The following is a 15,000-nucleotide window of genomic DNA, read 5'->3' as shown; positions in this document are numbered from 1 at the left end:
TTAGATTTAATAAAGAAATAGTTTATGAACAAAGTATATGCATCTTAATATTTTAAATTCAACTACTAAAGGCCTTTGGTTTCATATTAACTCTCACATTAAAGAGATAAAAATAAACCCTACTCCTTCTTTTAGTTTTTTCCTTTGTTTTAATTCACATCATCAACCCCAACACTGAAAATCTATTTCTATTGCCACACACTATACAAGCCATTTAAAATACTCTGAACACACTCCATGGCCTTATATACACAGCCTCTTGGCTCAAAGCAGTACACAATAATGTACCAAGATTTCATAGTCTCAGAGAAAAAGATTTTTAAAAATAAAGGGAAAATGTCTGTGAATGTACTTTTTGTCTACACAGTCAACTGAAACTTTATAGCAGATGAAGGACTGTCAACTACAGATTTAGCCCCAGACGGAGAAGCAGCCAACAGAAGACTGAAAGAGGGAGACAAGATCATTGCGAAAATGGACTTGACTGATTCTGTGATTGGGTGAAAGTTCCTACACAGCCAGACTGGAAAGTGTGGCACTCATTGCCGAGATCTTGGGTGGGAGCATCAAGTTTCTCTTAGGCACGCCTCTTATGCGCACCGTGCTGGTTAGATCCACAAGACGAATGTGACTCTTGGTAAATATCTAAATTCTAAATGCACCCTTACTGAAGTCTTATCTAATCTGATAATAAAACATCTTCAATACAGTCTTAAAATGTTCACAATTTCCAAGTGTGATGAAGTCCAATGATAAAGACAGAAATTACATACTTTCCAGACTAGCTGTATAGCATGACTGGTGATGAGAATAAAGTGTTTAAAGAGCATCATCATTAAGAGCATTATCAATAATAATCAGTACTAGGCAAGGAAATTCAATTACATCAAATGTATTCTAATGATCAGTGATACTATACCTATCATTGTTCATAATATTGATACTGATGATGATGCCTAGTATATTTGAATGATGGAAAAAAAAAAATAATAATAATAATAATAAATAAATAAAATAATAATGGTGACAATAAAAGAGTAAAGTAAATGATAGTGACAATGAAGATAAAGGGAAAAACAAAGTATAATAATAACAATGATGGTAACTATCTAAAATAACTAATAAATTATGACTGTAAAGACTTTCCCTTTTCCCCCTTTATCCCTACATTTATAATCAAATATTCTTCAAATATCTATTCCATCTTCTGTAAATTCTGCCCACAAACAAGCTAATGACTAATCAAAACAAAAAATCTGAAATTTAAAAAATTACAAAAAAATTCTAACAGCTTTTCTAGACGGACAACAAGGATGCTTGAATTCAAGCAACCCACATATACTACTGTGTTTACAACCTCAGGATCATTATATCAAAACACTACTAATCCCATGCTACTTGTAAATTACATCACTTTAGAGTATTTTGACAAGTAACTTTACCAAGACTTATCTTATCAAAAAGATGTGAGTATACTTTGATTTTGTGCTAGTGCTGAAACACAATTGATCAGTCATAACTGGCTTTTACTCTATTATGCATTTATATTGTGTATAGGTCAACTATAACCATGACTTCAAATCATTTTGCTGGTATGGACTTTCCTTGCTTATTTATTTGTAAAACCAATATATATATAGTACTATAGCAGGGAATGCATAAGGGATGCTGTATGGAGTTCAGCTCAATGATCTAAAACTCGGTATACTGATTTGGGTTACTAGTCAAAATACACCTTCAACACAGAAAAGGAGGGAATAGTAAAAAAGACAGAAAGAAAGAAAAAAAAAAAGAATCTTGTTCTTCCATTCTTGCATCCCTATACTCCTGTTCTTTTCTATATAATTCTCCAGGCATTTTCCTTCTCCCTTTCACTGTAAAAATAAAACATGTAAAATTGTCTTTTCCCTATAGTTCTCTCCCATCCCATCCCACAGACAGGGTGAGGCCTTAAGATTCTGAACTTAAAAGTAAAATGAGAACAAGAATCTGAAGGGTCAGTACCTGAGTTTCGTCTTGAGGGACGAGATCTCTCTGTTCTGAGCCTCCTGGGACTCCATCATGTCTTCGACTTCACGCTGGGCCTTGCGACGCTGCATCTTCTCTTTGGAGAGCTCGTCTTCTGTCTCCTCTACACTGCGCTTCAGTTGTTTGACTCGGGCATTCGACTGCAGGAAGAGAATTGCGTCAATTCTTTACCAATTTTAGATTTGTTTTTTCATCCTGAATATTTCACTCTGCATAACTGTATCAGTCTTTAAATAAGTATTTCTACTAAAGTGGAAAACCTGAATCCTAATCTAAATTATTCTAATTGACCAAAATCAATTTCATAACCCCCTCCCCCCCAGAAAGACCAACAACACCAAATCTTGGAATTCTACACAGAAAAATTCCAACCTTGTCCAGTTGCTCCTTGTACTGGTCTGCGTGTCTTCGCTCATCCTCCACCTGCATGACGAGCTCCTTCAGCTTCTTCTCCAGCTTGCGGTTGGCCTTGGCCTGAGCCAAGCGGTCACGTGCCTCAACCTCCAGCTGCTCCTCCAGGTTGCTGACCTGATTTCAAGACATTTAGGTATTTAATTGATGCCCTTAGATGTACCATCTGAAAATGTGCTGAAGCTTTTTGATATTTCAATTCAAATTAATTTACATCTATCTTTCCCAAAAATGATAAAAAGCAAATGATCACACTTACAAAACCTAAAGAAAATGTTTGAGGAACTTAAACAAAATTAATCAGCAACTCATTCATAACTTCATCTTAAAACCAACTACAAAGCTACCTTAGACTCAAGGGCAGCGATAGTGGCCTTGGTCTTGGAGCGCACTTCAGCCTCCATCTCGGCAAGCTTGGCCTTGAGCTCCTTGTTCTGTCGCTCTAGCATTGAGCGTTGACCCTCCAGTTTCACCACAGATGATTTCTCTGTGTTGTAGTCTGTCTGTAGCTGTTCCATTGACAGCTGGTTCTTGCGCATCTTGTCCATGAGAACCTGAGAGACAAGGATGCCAATTCAGCTTAGGAATAGATATAATAACAAATCTAGAACTATCATTTCAACAATCAATTTTCCACACTGCTGTTATAACAGTGAATAATGACATAATTTGGTAAAACAATTATAAACAAACATTTTTTTCAACTGTTCCTCACCTCTACATTGCTCTGTTCTTCCTCCAGTTCCTCTTCCAGTGAGGAAATTCTTGCTTCTAACCTCTTCTTCTCATCAGCACTGAGGGTAGCCTTGGATGTGTATTGGTTGAGCTCTTCTTGGAGTTCATCTCGTTCGCTCTCTGCGTTCTGCACAAGAAAGGGAATAAATATGCCAGTTACAAAAAAAACTGCCAAGAGAGAGAGACAGAATTCATACAGAATTCATTGAGATATTCACTATTGATATTACATGACATGAATGCTTTTCGCCTAAACTCCCACCTTGCGTGCTCTCTCTGCTGCGCTGAGGTCTTCCTGGTACTGGAGAAGCTCGGTTTCCATGATCTTAATTTTCCTTTCCAGGTCCTTGTACTGAGCTGACATTTCCTCACGAGCCGCTCGGCTCTCCTCTGCCTCTCTCTGGTATTCCTTCAGTTGTGCTCCAGCACGCTTGAGCTGTTTGAGGGCATCATCCTTCAACTTGCTATTCATCTCCAACTGTCCTTCCATGTCCTTAAGGTCTCCTTCCAGCTTCTTGCGTGCTGTGACAGCTGCAGTGCGCTGCTTGCGTTCCTCCTCAAGCTCAGCCTCGAGTTCTCGCAGCTGTTTGAGAAGGCCACGGCGTTTCTCCTCTCCCTGCTCTTCACGTGCATTGAGGTCACGTTCGAACTGTGCCTTCATTGCCTGCATGTTGACTTCAAGGCGAAGCTTGGCATCTTCAGTCAATTGGAGTTCATCCTCAAGTTCTTCAATCTATAAGTGAATAACAATGAAATATTAGAATAACTCACAAGAATGTTTTAAATGTAGTTAATGTAGTTAATCATACTGTTTGTTGAGAAACCTTTTTGATTTTTCAACTCTTTCCAGCAATAATCATTATCAAACTGACAGAACAGAACTAACAGAAAAAGCCTACCTGGGTCTTCTGTTCAGCCAACTGGGACTCAAGAGCACGTTTCGCCTTCTCCAGTTCATGCACATTCTTGTCAGCCGTTCCTCGGGTTGAGATAAGGTCATCAAGCTCAATCTGTAGTCGCTTCTTGCCGGTCTCCAGTTCCTCGATACGGTCCATGTATTCTTCCAGGGTCCTGTATTGGAGAAATTGTTATGGAGTTATTCTCATGTAAGCTGCATTTTTTATAATTATTCTAGCTCTACATTCCATCTGTATCAATGTCATTTAGATCAAGACACCAACTCACCTATTGAGAGAGAGAATCTTGGTTTCCTTCTCTCTAGCTTCACGCTCGGCATTCTCCTTCTCCTGCTGGCACAACTCGAAGTTGCTCTTCTCTTCGTTGAGCATCTTGTCAAAGTTGCGCTGCTTCTTCTCCAGCTCTACGACCTTAGCCCGGTTGGTGTCAATGTCCACTTGGGCATCCTCCAGCTCAGCCTGCAACTTCCGCTTGCTCTTCTCCAGCTTTTCGTTGGTGGCTTCCAGCTCCGACAGGCGGGCACGCAGCTCCTCCAGTTCCTTCATCTGCCTCTTGCGGATGTCTTCCAGCTGTTGAGAGTTGTTGGACTCCTCCTCGGCCTTCTTCTTAGCCTCGCTGAGCTGGACTTGGAGGGTGGCAACCTGTTTTTCTAGATTGCGCTTGGATCCCTCCTCCTCCTCCAGGGCTTCTTGTATCTGATCCTTCTCCTGCTCCAAGGCTCTCAAGCGGGAGTTGAGGTTGAGCTTCTGACGGGTCTCCTCCTCCAGCAAGCCCTGTGTCTCCTGTAAGTGGGCTTCTAGGCTCTTCAGCTGATTGTTGGCTGACATGGCCTTGGAGTCGGCTTCTTCCATGGCCATGTTGGCAGCGTTCAGTTCCTGCTCCAGTTTGCCGAGACGTTCTTGCATGTCAGATTTGCTACGGTCAGACTCGGCAATCTTCTGCTGCAAGTCAGAGATCATGGATTCACACTGCTTTCTCTTCTTTTCACTTTCTTGTTTGCTTAGGATGGTGCTCTTGAGGTCATTGGCCAGATCAGCATTTTCAGCCTCAAGTTGACTCTTGACCTTGTCAACTGTCATCTTGCTCTTCTTGAGCTGGTCGATCTCTTGGTTCAGATTTTCAAGGGCATGAGACTGCTTCTGGCGCAGCTCTGCAATCTGTTGCTCATGGATCGTCTGGTCATCCTCAAGGCTCTTCTTGAGACTGGCAAGCTCCTCTTCCCTCTTGGTGCGCAGCTCTTGTTGTGCGGCAGTGGTGTCAAGGGAGTCCAACAGTTCATTCTTCAGGGCCTCAAGCTCTTCATTCAGGTCCCTCTTCTGCTTCTCTGCCTTTGCCCTGAGGTTCCTCTCAGCATCAAGGTCCTCCTGCAGCTCATTCAACTGGGATTCTACCTCCCTCATGCTCTTCTGCAGCTGTGATTTAGCAGCAGCTTCCTCATCCACACGCATCATCGCTTGGGCAAGCTCCTCCTCACGCTTGGCAAGGTGGATTTGTACTTCATGGATCTGATTCTTCTTCTCATTGAGCTGTTCTTTGAGGTCATTCAGGTCTGTCTCGCACCGTCTCTTGGCGCGTTCCAATTCAGACCTGCTTTGCTGCTCCTTCTTGATTCGGTCTTCAAGCTCTGTCAGCATTGACTCATGCTTGGCCTTCAGTTTCATCAGGTGTTTGGACTTCTCTTCTTCCTCTGCTAGTGTGCTAGTCACATCCATTGATCGTTCTTCCAGCATTTTCTTTTCCTTTGCCATCTTCTGGTTCATGTCTTCAAGAAGGGCAAAGTCCTCTTCCAGCTTTTTAATCTTACCATCGGCTTGTACCTTCTCCAGCTGGAGCTTTTGGCGAGCAGCTTCCTCCTCTTCAAGCTGTTCTTCCAAGTCCTGGATCTGCAACTGGAGCTTCTTCTTTTCTGAAGTAAGGTTTCCTGATCGTTCTTCTTCCTCTTCAAGGCGAGTTTCCATGTCATGGAGGATGTCTTCCAGTTCCTGTTTACGGGCCAACAGTCGTGCCCTCATCTCCTCTGCTTCAGCACAAAGCTCGGTTTCTGCCTGGAGTTGCTCTGCTAGGACATTCTTCTCCTGCATGGCCTGCTGGAACTTCAGTTCGATCTCCTTGTTGCTCTTCTTCTGGCCTTCAAGCACATTCTGGATGGAGCGGAGCTCTTCCTCCTTCTGCACCAGCTTTTCCTCTTGCTTAGTCACCTGGAGGAGAGGCTTCACCTTGGTGTATAGCCTCCACCACTGCCAGTTGCGCAGCTTGAGGTAGGCTGCACAGTTACGCTGGATGATCCTGATGGCATTGAGCTGCTGGAGCCTCTTCTGGTAGTTCTTGCGAGCCAACATGCCCCTGCAGTAGGCTTGGAACTGCACAATCAGGTCAGTCATCTTGATGTCCCTCTCCTCTTCCAGGGAGGCCAGCACACCAGCCCTCAGGAAGATCTTGCTCTGACCAATACGATAAAGATTTGGCTCAAGCTCCAGAGCCTGGATCATCATCTCGCAGGCCTTCTTGCCATCCATGAATCCCTTGGGGATGATGTTCGGGGTGAGCAGCTCATAACGCTGGCGGAACTCCTGGAAGGGGATTCGGTTGGGGAAGCCCTGGCGACAGATCCTGATACCTTCCAACACACCATTGCATCTGTGAGAGAGTCACAAGTTAGTAATTTGAGTCTAAGGAAGAGTATAGATCAGATAATTATAGATCTAATAATTAAATCATTAAAATCTTTATCTGATACTCTCAAAAAATAACAATAGCAATAATAATAATTAGAATAACAATAATAACAATAACAATAGTAATATATTACTAAGATCATTATGATAAAAAAAACAAAGGCCAAAATACACAATGTCCATCTAACCTGAGTTGATCCAGCACAAGACCGGCATCAATCTTGCCCGCACGCTTGTCATGGTTGGGGATGATGCAACGCACGAAGTTGGGGTTGGTGTTGCGCAGGGTGACCATGAGCTTGGTCAGCTGTTCCTTGTACAGCTGGCTGACTGTGCGGAACATACCCTTCCTGGTACGAGCACCAAACTGACTGTCTCCCATTGCTTGTTGTGCCATGCCAACAATTTCAGCTGGAATGGAAGAAAAATGTTCATTTCAAATTTCTAACCAATAGGCAGAAACTTCAAGAGATTGGTATGATCCAGCAATCTGTTGATGCACATCACGATTTACTTGAAAATACCATATGTTCAGTTATCCCCAGACTACAAGCCCGTGTGATTCTTACCATCCTTCCAGATCTGCACCATGAAGGGGTCCTGAGAGCACTGCAGGAGTGAGACGATATTTTCGTTCAGAGGGTCCATGTTCTTCATGAGCCACTGATGGCCAGAGTAGTCTACCTTCCCTGCATAGTGCACAATGGCAAAGTCAGCCTTGTCGCGGAACTCAGACTTGCAGAACTTGGGGTGCACCGAGTGCGAGTTGTTGAGCTTGTCGATGAAGCTCTTGTCTGTGGCCTTGGGGAACCAGCACTCTTCATCCAGTAGGGCAAGGATACCCATGGGCTGGGGAAAAAATTATCATCAGTACAGTTCAGCTACTAAAAACAAATCCCGATATGATAAACTATCCTACAAATATCAATGCAAATGATAAATAGACCCCAAAAGATCACAAAGTGAATATAACAATAGAATACAAAATCTTATGTGGAATGACAACTGTACAAATATAAACTAATAAGAACAGACAATTTACAAATTGTAAATCAACACAAAACTCAGTCTTGATAAAAAAAAATTCTATATATTTGGGGTTCAAATATCAAGTGAAAAGATTGGTACTGCAGCAACAACACATGCACAAGTGTTGTGAACCTTTCAAAACTGGTAAATTCAACTGTTCAAAAACTAAATGTATCTGACAAAGGTAACTAGTTGTTCCAGTCAGGTGCACAAGGTGAATTGTTAACTCACCTTCTCAATGAGGTCAATGGTGGGCTGCAGGTCGAGACCGAAGTCAATGAACTTCCACTCGATGCCTTCCCTCTGGTACTCTTCCTGCTCAAGGATGAACATTGTGTGGTTGAACAGCTGCTGCAACTTCTCGTTGGTGTAATTGATGCACAGCTGCTCAAAGCTGAAAGAGAGAATGGGCACATAATGAATGTCCTTTGAGTTCAGTTATATAATTCTTAATATTTGTACCCATGTATAGTCTGACAAAATTAAAGAAAATATATCATAACTAGGAGAAAAATCTATATCACACCTGTTCATGGCAAAGATCTCAAATCCTGCAATATCCAGGATGCCAATGAAGGAAGCTCCCTGGCGCTTGGTGCGATCCAGTGACCTGTTGATGCGCATCACAATCCACTTGAACAGACGCTCATAGAGGGCCTTGGCAATGGCCTCCACAGCGAACTCACACTGGAACACCAATGTACAGTTAGTTGTCATAAAAAAGAATGAGAGAAAAGATTACTCAAAATCTGTCATACGAGTTTTAATTAATATGCTACAAGAATGTGTTTCAAGTCAAAGAATAATGGAAACTACAACTGACCTGTTCCCTGTTCTGGGCTTTTGTGACTGTCTCACGGCCCACCTTGATGCGAGGCTTCAGGAACCCACGGACCAGGTCTGTCACATTCAGGCCCAGGAGATGAGCCACCTAGTTGGGGGAAAAAATAAAAATCATATTATAATAATAAAAACATTAAATAAAGTATTAATGGTAATTGACAAGTCCTATACAAACATGGTTAATTGATATATACATATAATAAATAAAATTATGTACACAAGAAAAAAATTATAATTCAGAAAACTTTGTACAGATTCTAATCATAATGAACCACACTAGGTATGCATTCTAGATGGCCAAGATATCAGTGCCTCAAAGGGCTCTCACCTGTTGTGCCACAGTGTTGTCAGGGAGTGTGGCCTGGTCAGAGTTGCGCTCCTGCTTGAATTGCATGTTGCCAAACATCAGCACAGCAGACACAGTACGGAACACAGCTGCAAGGCAAACCTCAGGTCAGGAGAGACATCAAGAGCATATATGAATCAGCATTCCATCACCTTAATGCATTCCATTTACATTTTCTCCAACACCTTCCCAGACCCTCCAGCACCTCATTTGAAATTCATATGACACCTTCAAGCCACATGTAGCAGCCTGCTTTAATAATATATCTCCACATGAATTCTTTTACAGTTCTTGGAATCAAATTTGCATAAATAACTTTGTTCACCTAAAATTAGCTTTATAACATAGTGGAGAAAATCAGTGGAAAAGTAAGTCTAATATCATTACAAAACACAAATACAAACCTCTGTTTATCTACATTGACGTCAATAATTTTTAAATCGTTTACATCCAAATTCCATGACTAAAAAGCAAGAAAAACTCACACTGAATGTCATCATTGTTCATGCCCATGATCTGCATGGCTTTGACGGTGGCCTGGAACTCGGCTACCTCATCGATGCCTGGCAACTGCATCTTGCCGCAGGTCAGGAAGTTGTAGTGCTTGGGGTCCTCCAGGATGAAGTCCTCTGCAAAGAGGGGGGAGGGAATGTAAGCAGTGTGTATATGTTTGATATACTCTCTTTTTTTTTTTTCTTCTTTTTTTAATCCATATATATCTTTTTACTTTTTTGTTATGTACCTATGTACAAATACACATCTACTTCCTCACAAGGGGGGAATAACACACTTTCTAGCTTATCATAAATACTGAAGATCCTTGAAAAAAATGATTTAAAAAAATGCATAACTAAAAAAGAAAGGAAATAAGAAATTAGATTAACAAAGGGATTACAAATGAACAAAAAGTCAGGGTCAATGTTCAAATGTACAAATTATAAATTATTATAAAAATGAACTAAATGTAACACAATTGTTTCATTTATTTTGCCAACATGGCTGGTTGCACCTCATAAAAACATTTAAATTGCCATCAAGCATATAATCAAGTAGAATATTTGCATGCTAAACAGCAGGTCAATTAAAGTTGGAAGAGTTGTTTAACTAGTCCAGAGGGTAAGTGTTCTAGACTGGTAAAGTATTTGTAACTGATGAACATCATTTAAAATGCTCATCCACACACACAAGCATATAAGCACATATCCATACACATATCCATACACATGTGTGCACACACACACACACACACACACACACACACACACACACACACACACACACACACACACACACACACACACACACACACACACACACACACACACACACACACACACACACACACACACACACACACACACACATATATATATATATTTCCAATCTAGTTCATCAGCCAAACCAGATGTCAGGGCAACAGATCAAAACAACATAAGCTCTGACAAGCTGGGAGTGTGTGGGTACCTAAGGGCCCCCTCCCCACTCCATCCAGTTCTTACTTTCCAGTACCAGTACTTCTTTTGAGAAACTAATGACATGTTCCCACTGTGGTGTTCAACAGCCACAAGTCACAATGCTATCTCTTCCAACTCCTCTTGCATAGCTGGCATCTATACAAAGTATGAAATATATGCACTAACAAGAAAATGGGATGATGACACAGAACATGAAGAAACAATATGATTTTATTTGATATATTTGACCAGCTTTTACTTACTCCTCTGCTGGGCAGTGGCTCCAGACAGCAGTTGGTAGAAGATGTGGAATGTGCGTTCATCGCTGGTCTGGCGGATGGCTCTCGACTTCTCCAGCAGGTATGTCTCAATGTTTGCACCGGCGATGTATCCAGAGTTGTCGAAGTTGATACGGATGAATTTACCCTGAAAGTTCATCCATTTTGTGTGAAAGGCCATCTAACTGACATAATGCACACTGACTCATTTTGTTTATTTTCTGTGACCTAACTACCATAGCTTAGTATGATTTAATACTAAATAACATGTTAGTCAATGTACACACTTGCATTAGCTTTATCCATTAATCACAACTACTAATTAATAACAGTTAGCAATAACAACCAACAATGAATCTATAGTACTAGAATACTCTTAAGACCTTAGGAAGATAAATCATACATTGGAAAAAAAAAAGTAATTCAGGAATACACGTGAGAAAAGCGACTATACTCACAAATCTTGAAGAGTTGTCATTCTTCACCGTCTTGGCATTACCAAAGGCTTCAAGAATTGGGTTGGCTTGCAGCAGCTGAGCTTCCAATTCTCCCTGCAATAACATCAAAAGCATGAGACAAAAGATACTGGCATAAATACAATTACAATCTAAAAGGGAAGCACAGACAAAGAGTTTCTTGGGGAGCAGCACCCATCATTATGCCAATTGTGAATGAGTGATTACACATTCTGTAACCAGCAGCTATTACCACATGTAACAGCCATTATATTCAACTTCCCTTTAATTGCTCTCTACCAAGAAATCTGCCAAGCCTGATAACAGTCAAAAGACAAATTATCAGGGGCTGTTTCTGACTCTTTGTTCTGATTCCTGCCAGGGAAAGTGGCAATTACCAAACATTCTGACCTGATTATGAAAGAACACCACAAAGGGCAAACAGCTAGTCTGAAATACTGTTATTAAAGTGCCCTTGCATAACCTGCCCTTGATACTGTGGTTTAACTGGTTTCTAAAATGAAATCATCTGAAAAGTTTACACAGGAAAATTACTCTTTCTCTCTTTAATTACTGGTATCTTTAAATAACAATTTAGACAAATAAGAGGCTAACCACAACTGCAAATAATTTTTTTTTTTTATAACTCAATATCATAGCCACAATAATAACAAAACATGAATTGATTCTGTAAGGTTATTTTCCACTCAAATGCAAACATGGAGCACTGTCATAAAGCAGTTCCATGTATAAGGCTAAGACTAAAACATTAGACAAAAAACTAAACATTCCAAATATCACACTCCATTACAAGTCACATATTGCATTTTGAGGTTAAAAAAACAAATAAATAAATATCTAAATAAAACACTAGGAACCAAACTTACCTTCCACAACAAACACTACACTACAACTACAAGTTCTACATGCTATACAACAAACTGAACACTACAACTGGATCAGTGGTTTACTAATGTGATTACTACACTAAGGGGCAATCCTTTGGTAACCTTTTTCTTTTCTTTCTTTTATGCACATTGTAGTAAGGCATTCTATGTACAGCATCTTGGTCATCATAGATGGATGATCACTATGACAGATTTCTAGCCTTTAAAACTCACTAAACACTCTGACTATCTTTCATTTGACAATAAAAGCTATATGTATTTCAGTAATTTATATCAGCTGTATTTCTATTTATGTTAGTATTATAAAAGAATGTAACTATATAATAAAATAAATTTATAAACATGCAACCTTTGATCATTTATTAAATATTCTCACTTGTGTTAGTTATTATCATATAAGAAGTCTTTACATTTTAAAAATACATTTAATCTGTACATATAAACTCTTTTAGACAAAATTTTGAAACACCTTCCCCATCAAATGTTCACCTTATAAATAAAAAGAGGCAGAAACAGAAAATACAATAATCAAAATCCAAAGTCTTCCCAAAATTTACCTTTATGGCTATGGCATATATAATACAATGCAGCTATAAAAATATCCTTTAAGTGATCTGGTATGTGTGGCGTCCACTCACACTCCAGTACACTTGAGGAACCATAAACGAGTTAAACACCTCCTATCCTCAATATTCTCCTCTCTTGAGGTTGGTCGATTTGTTGCCTAATAACATCAAGCATCTACACTTTAATAGATTATGGTCAAGTGCCACTCAAGATCTAACGAAAGCAGACAGACAAACCATGACCATATTAAATGCTCTTTCTTCTTTGCTGTTCTGACAAATGACTACATCCACAACAGACTGAACTACAATATAGTACATTAGAACTACCTTAGAACACAAATGCACTTCCAGAAGAGGGTTTTTCCTCTCTCTAGAATTTTGAAAAGTAAAGGCATGCTAGATGAGGAGGGGCTTAAGTATTGGCCACTCTTCTAGTGTCGTTAAAATGGGTTCATCACGGGACGGCAAAACAAAATTTCCGTCCCTAGAGAGAATCACCAGTCTTGTGGTTTCAAGATAATGAAAAAACTTTTTGGATTGCCACAACTCTCAACCAAATGGCATACAATAAAAATGTCTGAAACACACACAAGCTACAGTCAACTTCATAAAAAAAGAAAGAAAAAATAAATCAACTCAAGTTCACACAACAAAAAAGCCATACATTACTCAAGCATTGTGCAAACAAATCGATAAAAGCATTTGGTGAAACAAAAAGCAAACAAACAAGCAATACACAAAGAGGTCTGACAGAAGCTATAAAAGGACTAAAGAACCAACAGCGCTTGCAGGTACAATAGTCAACATTAACAAAATCAAAAACAACTACATTGCCACCCCACAGCTCTACCCAAGTCCCGGCAGGGGAGAGGGGAGTGGACGTGAGAGGAAAATTCTCAAAATGCTAGGTAGCAAACACGGGATCTTCCAAACACAAACGGAGCTTGGGTTTCGTTACGGGTCAGGGTGCGTGCAGATGGTGGACAAAGAAAGACAGGAAGGACGGGGAGTCACTCCTCTCAGCAACACCGTTCCTTACCGCAATGTTCTGCACATCACAGCAGAACCCGTATCACAGCAGAAATAACAGCAGCAGCAGCAGCGGCAACAACAGCAGCAACAGCAGAAGAAAACAAAGTCATAAATAACAGAAGAGGAACCCCAGGGGAAAGGCGGCTTAAAAGTGATTACCTTAAGGTGGCCGGCTTGTCATCTTCAGCAAGACTGCCGATCTCATGCAGGCATCAGCTCGTGTCAAGACCCAAGGTTAGACTAATGACATTAACATCATTAACTATCATAATCTTTTTATTTAAAGATCTCTATGTTATATATGCTTGAAAGATGTTCTCACACCTTTGGGAAACATTAGTACATGAGGCCTATTGTATGTACAAATTCATTGCTCATTATAAACTACTACTCATAAAGTAGTTGAGAAAAAAATGGTGATGTTATCATACATGTTTTTTTTAAACATCCAAAGAGTATGTTTATGTACATGTTTCTGGAGTATAACTACAGAGATACTGTGTTTATGTAACTGTACAATTACAGTAATAATCAACAAAATGGTGCTTTTGTACAGATAGTGAGGCAAAGTTGTACTAATGCGCACTTCTCTTTTTCTCTCCATGACTGCCCCAAACTGTTTAAAAGCAGTGTCCAAGTATGAAGCACAAAATGTACAGCAGTGATCATGTGTGCTTTTGCAAGGGAATCCTTCTAAACCATACAAGGAAGAGTGGGAATAAATTTGCAAAAATAAACAATTCACATGTCCATCCTCATCTCAAATGCGCAGATGGGTTAGGGTACCAATCCAACGTACACAGACACAAATAAATGTACAAAACACATTGCAAGAACTGCAGAATTCTTGTTGTGTGGGTGACTGTAGTGCACAATGAGGTATTTATTTACAAAAATGACACAAATGACAAAACCAAACTGGAAACCATTCCTCTTTCGCTAAATGATTAATAACTATCTTATTTTCAATCTTAAGCTTTCATCTTGTGTGATATTTTCGCTCTCTCCCAACCCCCTTTTGCTTTTTCCATTTTGCTCTCTTTATTTTCCCTCTCTCTCACTTTCACACTCTCTCTGATTCCCTTTTCTTCAATTGCACTCTTATTCCTTCCTTTATTCCCTCCCTCACCCATCTACCAAGTTTTCTATTCATCCTTTTCTATATGGACTGTGCCCATCTTTCTATACTGTATATATCTAATCATCATTCTATTTATTTTATCTATCTATCTGTATTAATTTTTATCTATCTGTGTATAACATTCTATCAATCTATCCATCTATCTATATCCATCCTTCTATCCATCCACCTATTCATC

At 40.0% G+C, this 15,000-nt stretch overlaps 1 protein-coding gene across 8 annotated transcripts in view; it reads right to left on the bottom strand.

The window, feature by feature from the left end:
- The window catches only part of zip (myosin heavy chain 10), a 187,604-nt gene that overhangs the window by 9,593 nt on the left and 163,011 nt on the right, over positions 1–15,000 (bottom strand). For 7 of the 8 annotated variants that reach the window (XM_086534381.1, XM_086534383.1, XM_086534384.1 and 4 more), the window contains 16 exons: positions 11,176–11,268; positions 10,703–10,865; positions 9,471–9,614; positions 8,968–9,074; positions 8,620–8,727; positions 8,323–8,483; positions 8,028–8,190; positions 7,337–7,616; positions 6,956–7,178; positions 4,360–6,729; positions 4,074–4,245; positions 3,437–3,907; positions 3,155–3,301; positions 2,787–2,993; positions 2,401–2,556; positions 2,005–2,168 (listed from right to left, as the gene is read on the bottom strand). In XM_086534381.1, the coding sequence (XP_086390507.1) occupies positions 2,005–2,168; positions 2,401–2,556; positions 2,787–2,993; positions 3,155–3,301; positions 3,437–3,907; positions 4,074–4,245; positions 4,360–6,729; positions 6,956–7,178; positions 7,337–7,616; positions 8,028–8,190; positions 8,323–8,483; positions 8,620–8,727; positions 8,968–9,074; positions 9,471–9,614; positions 10,703–10,865; positions 11,176–11,268 (5,129 nt within the window). Of the gene's footprint in view, positions 445–2,004; positions 2,169–2,400; positions 2,557–2,786; positions 2,994–3,154; positions 3,302–3,436; positions 3,908–4,073; positions 4,246–4,359; positions 6,730–6,955; positions 7,179–7,336; positions 7,617–8,027; positions 8,191–8,322; positions 8,484–8,619; positions 8,728–8,967; positions 9,075–9,470; positions 9,615–10,702; positions 10,866–11,175; positions 11,269–15,000 lie in introns of all 8 variants that reach the window. The other variant, XM_086534385.1, reaches the window with a different exon arrangement.

The sequence above is a fragment of the Penaeus japonicus genome, unplaced genomic scaffold (genome assembly GCF_977035675.1).
Source record: "Penaeus japonicus unplaced genomic scaffold, GWHDUDI00000001_assembly GWHDUDI00000041, whole genome shotgun sequence".
Lineage (NCBI taxonomy): Eukaryota > Metazoa > Arthropoda > Malacostraca > Decapoda > Penaeidae > Penaeus > Penaeus japonicus.
Note: the sequence above shows the minus strand (reverse complement) of the source record. Positions and strands in the feature narration are given on the sequence as shown.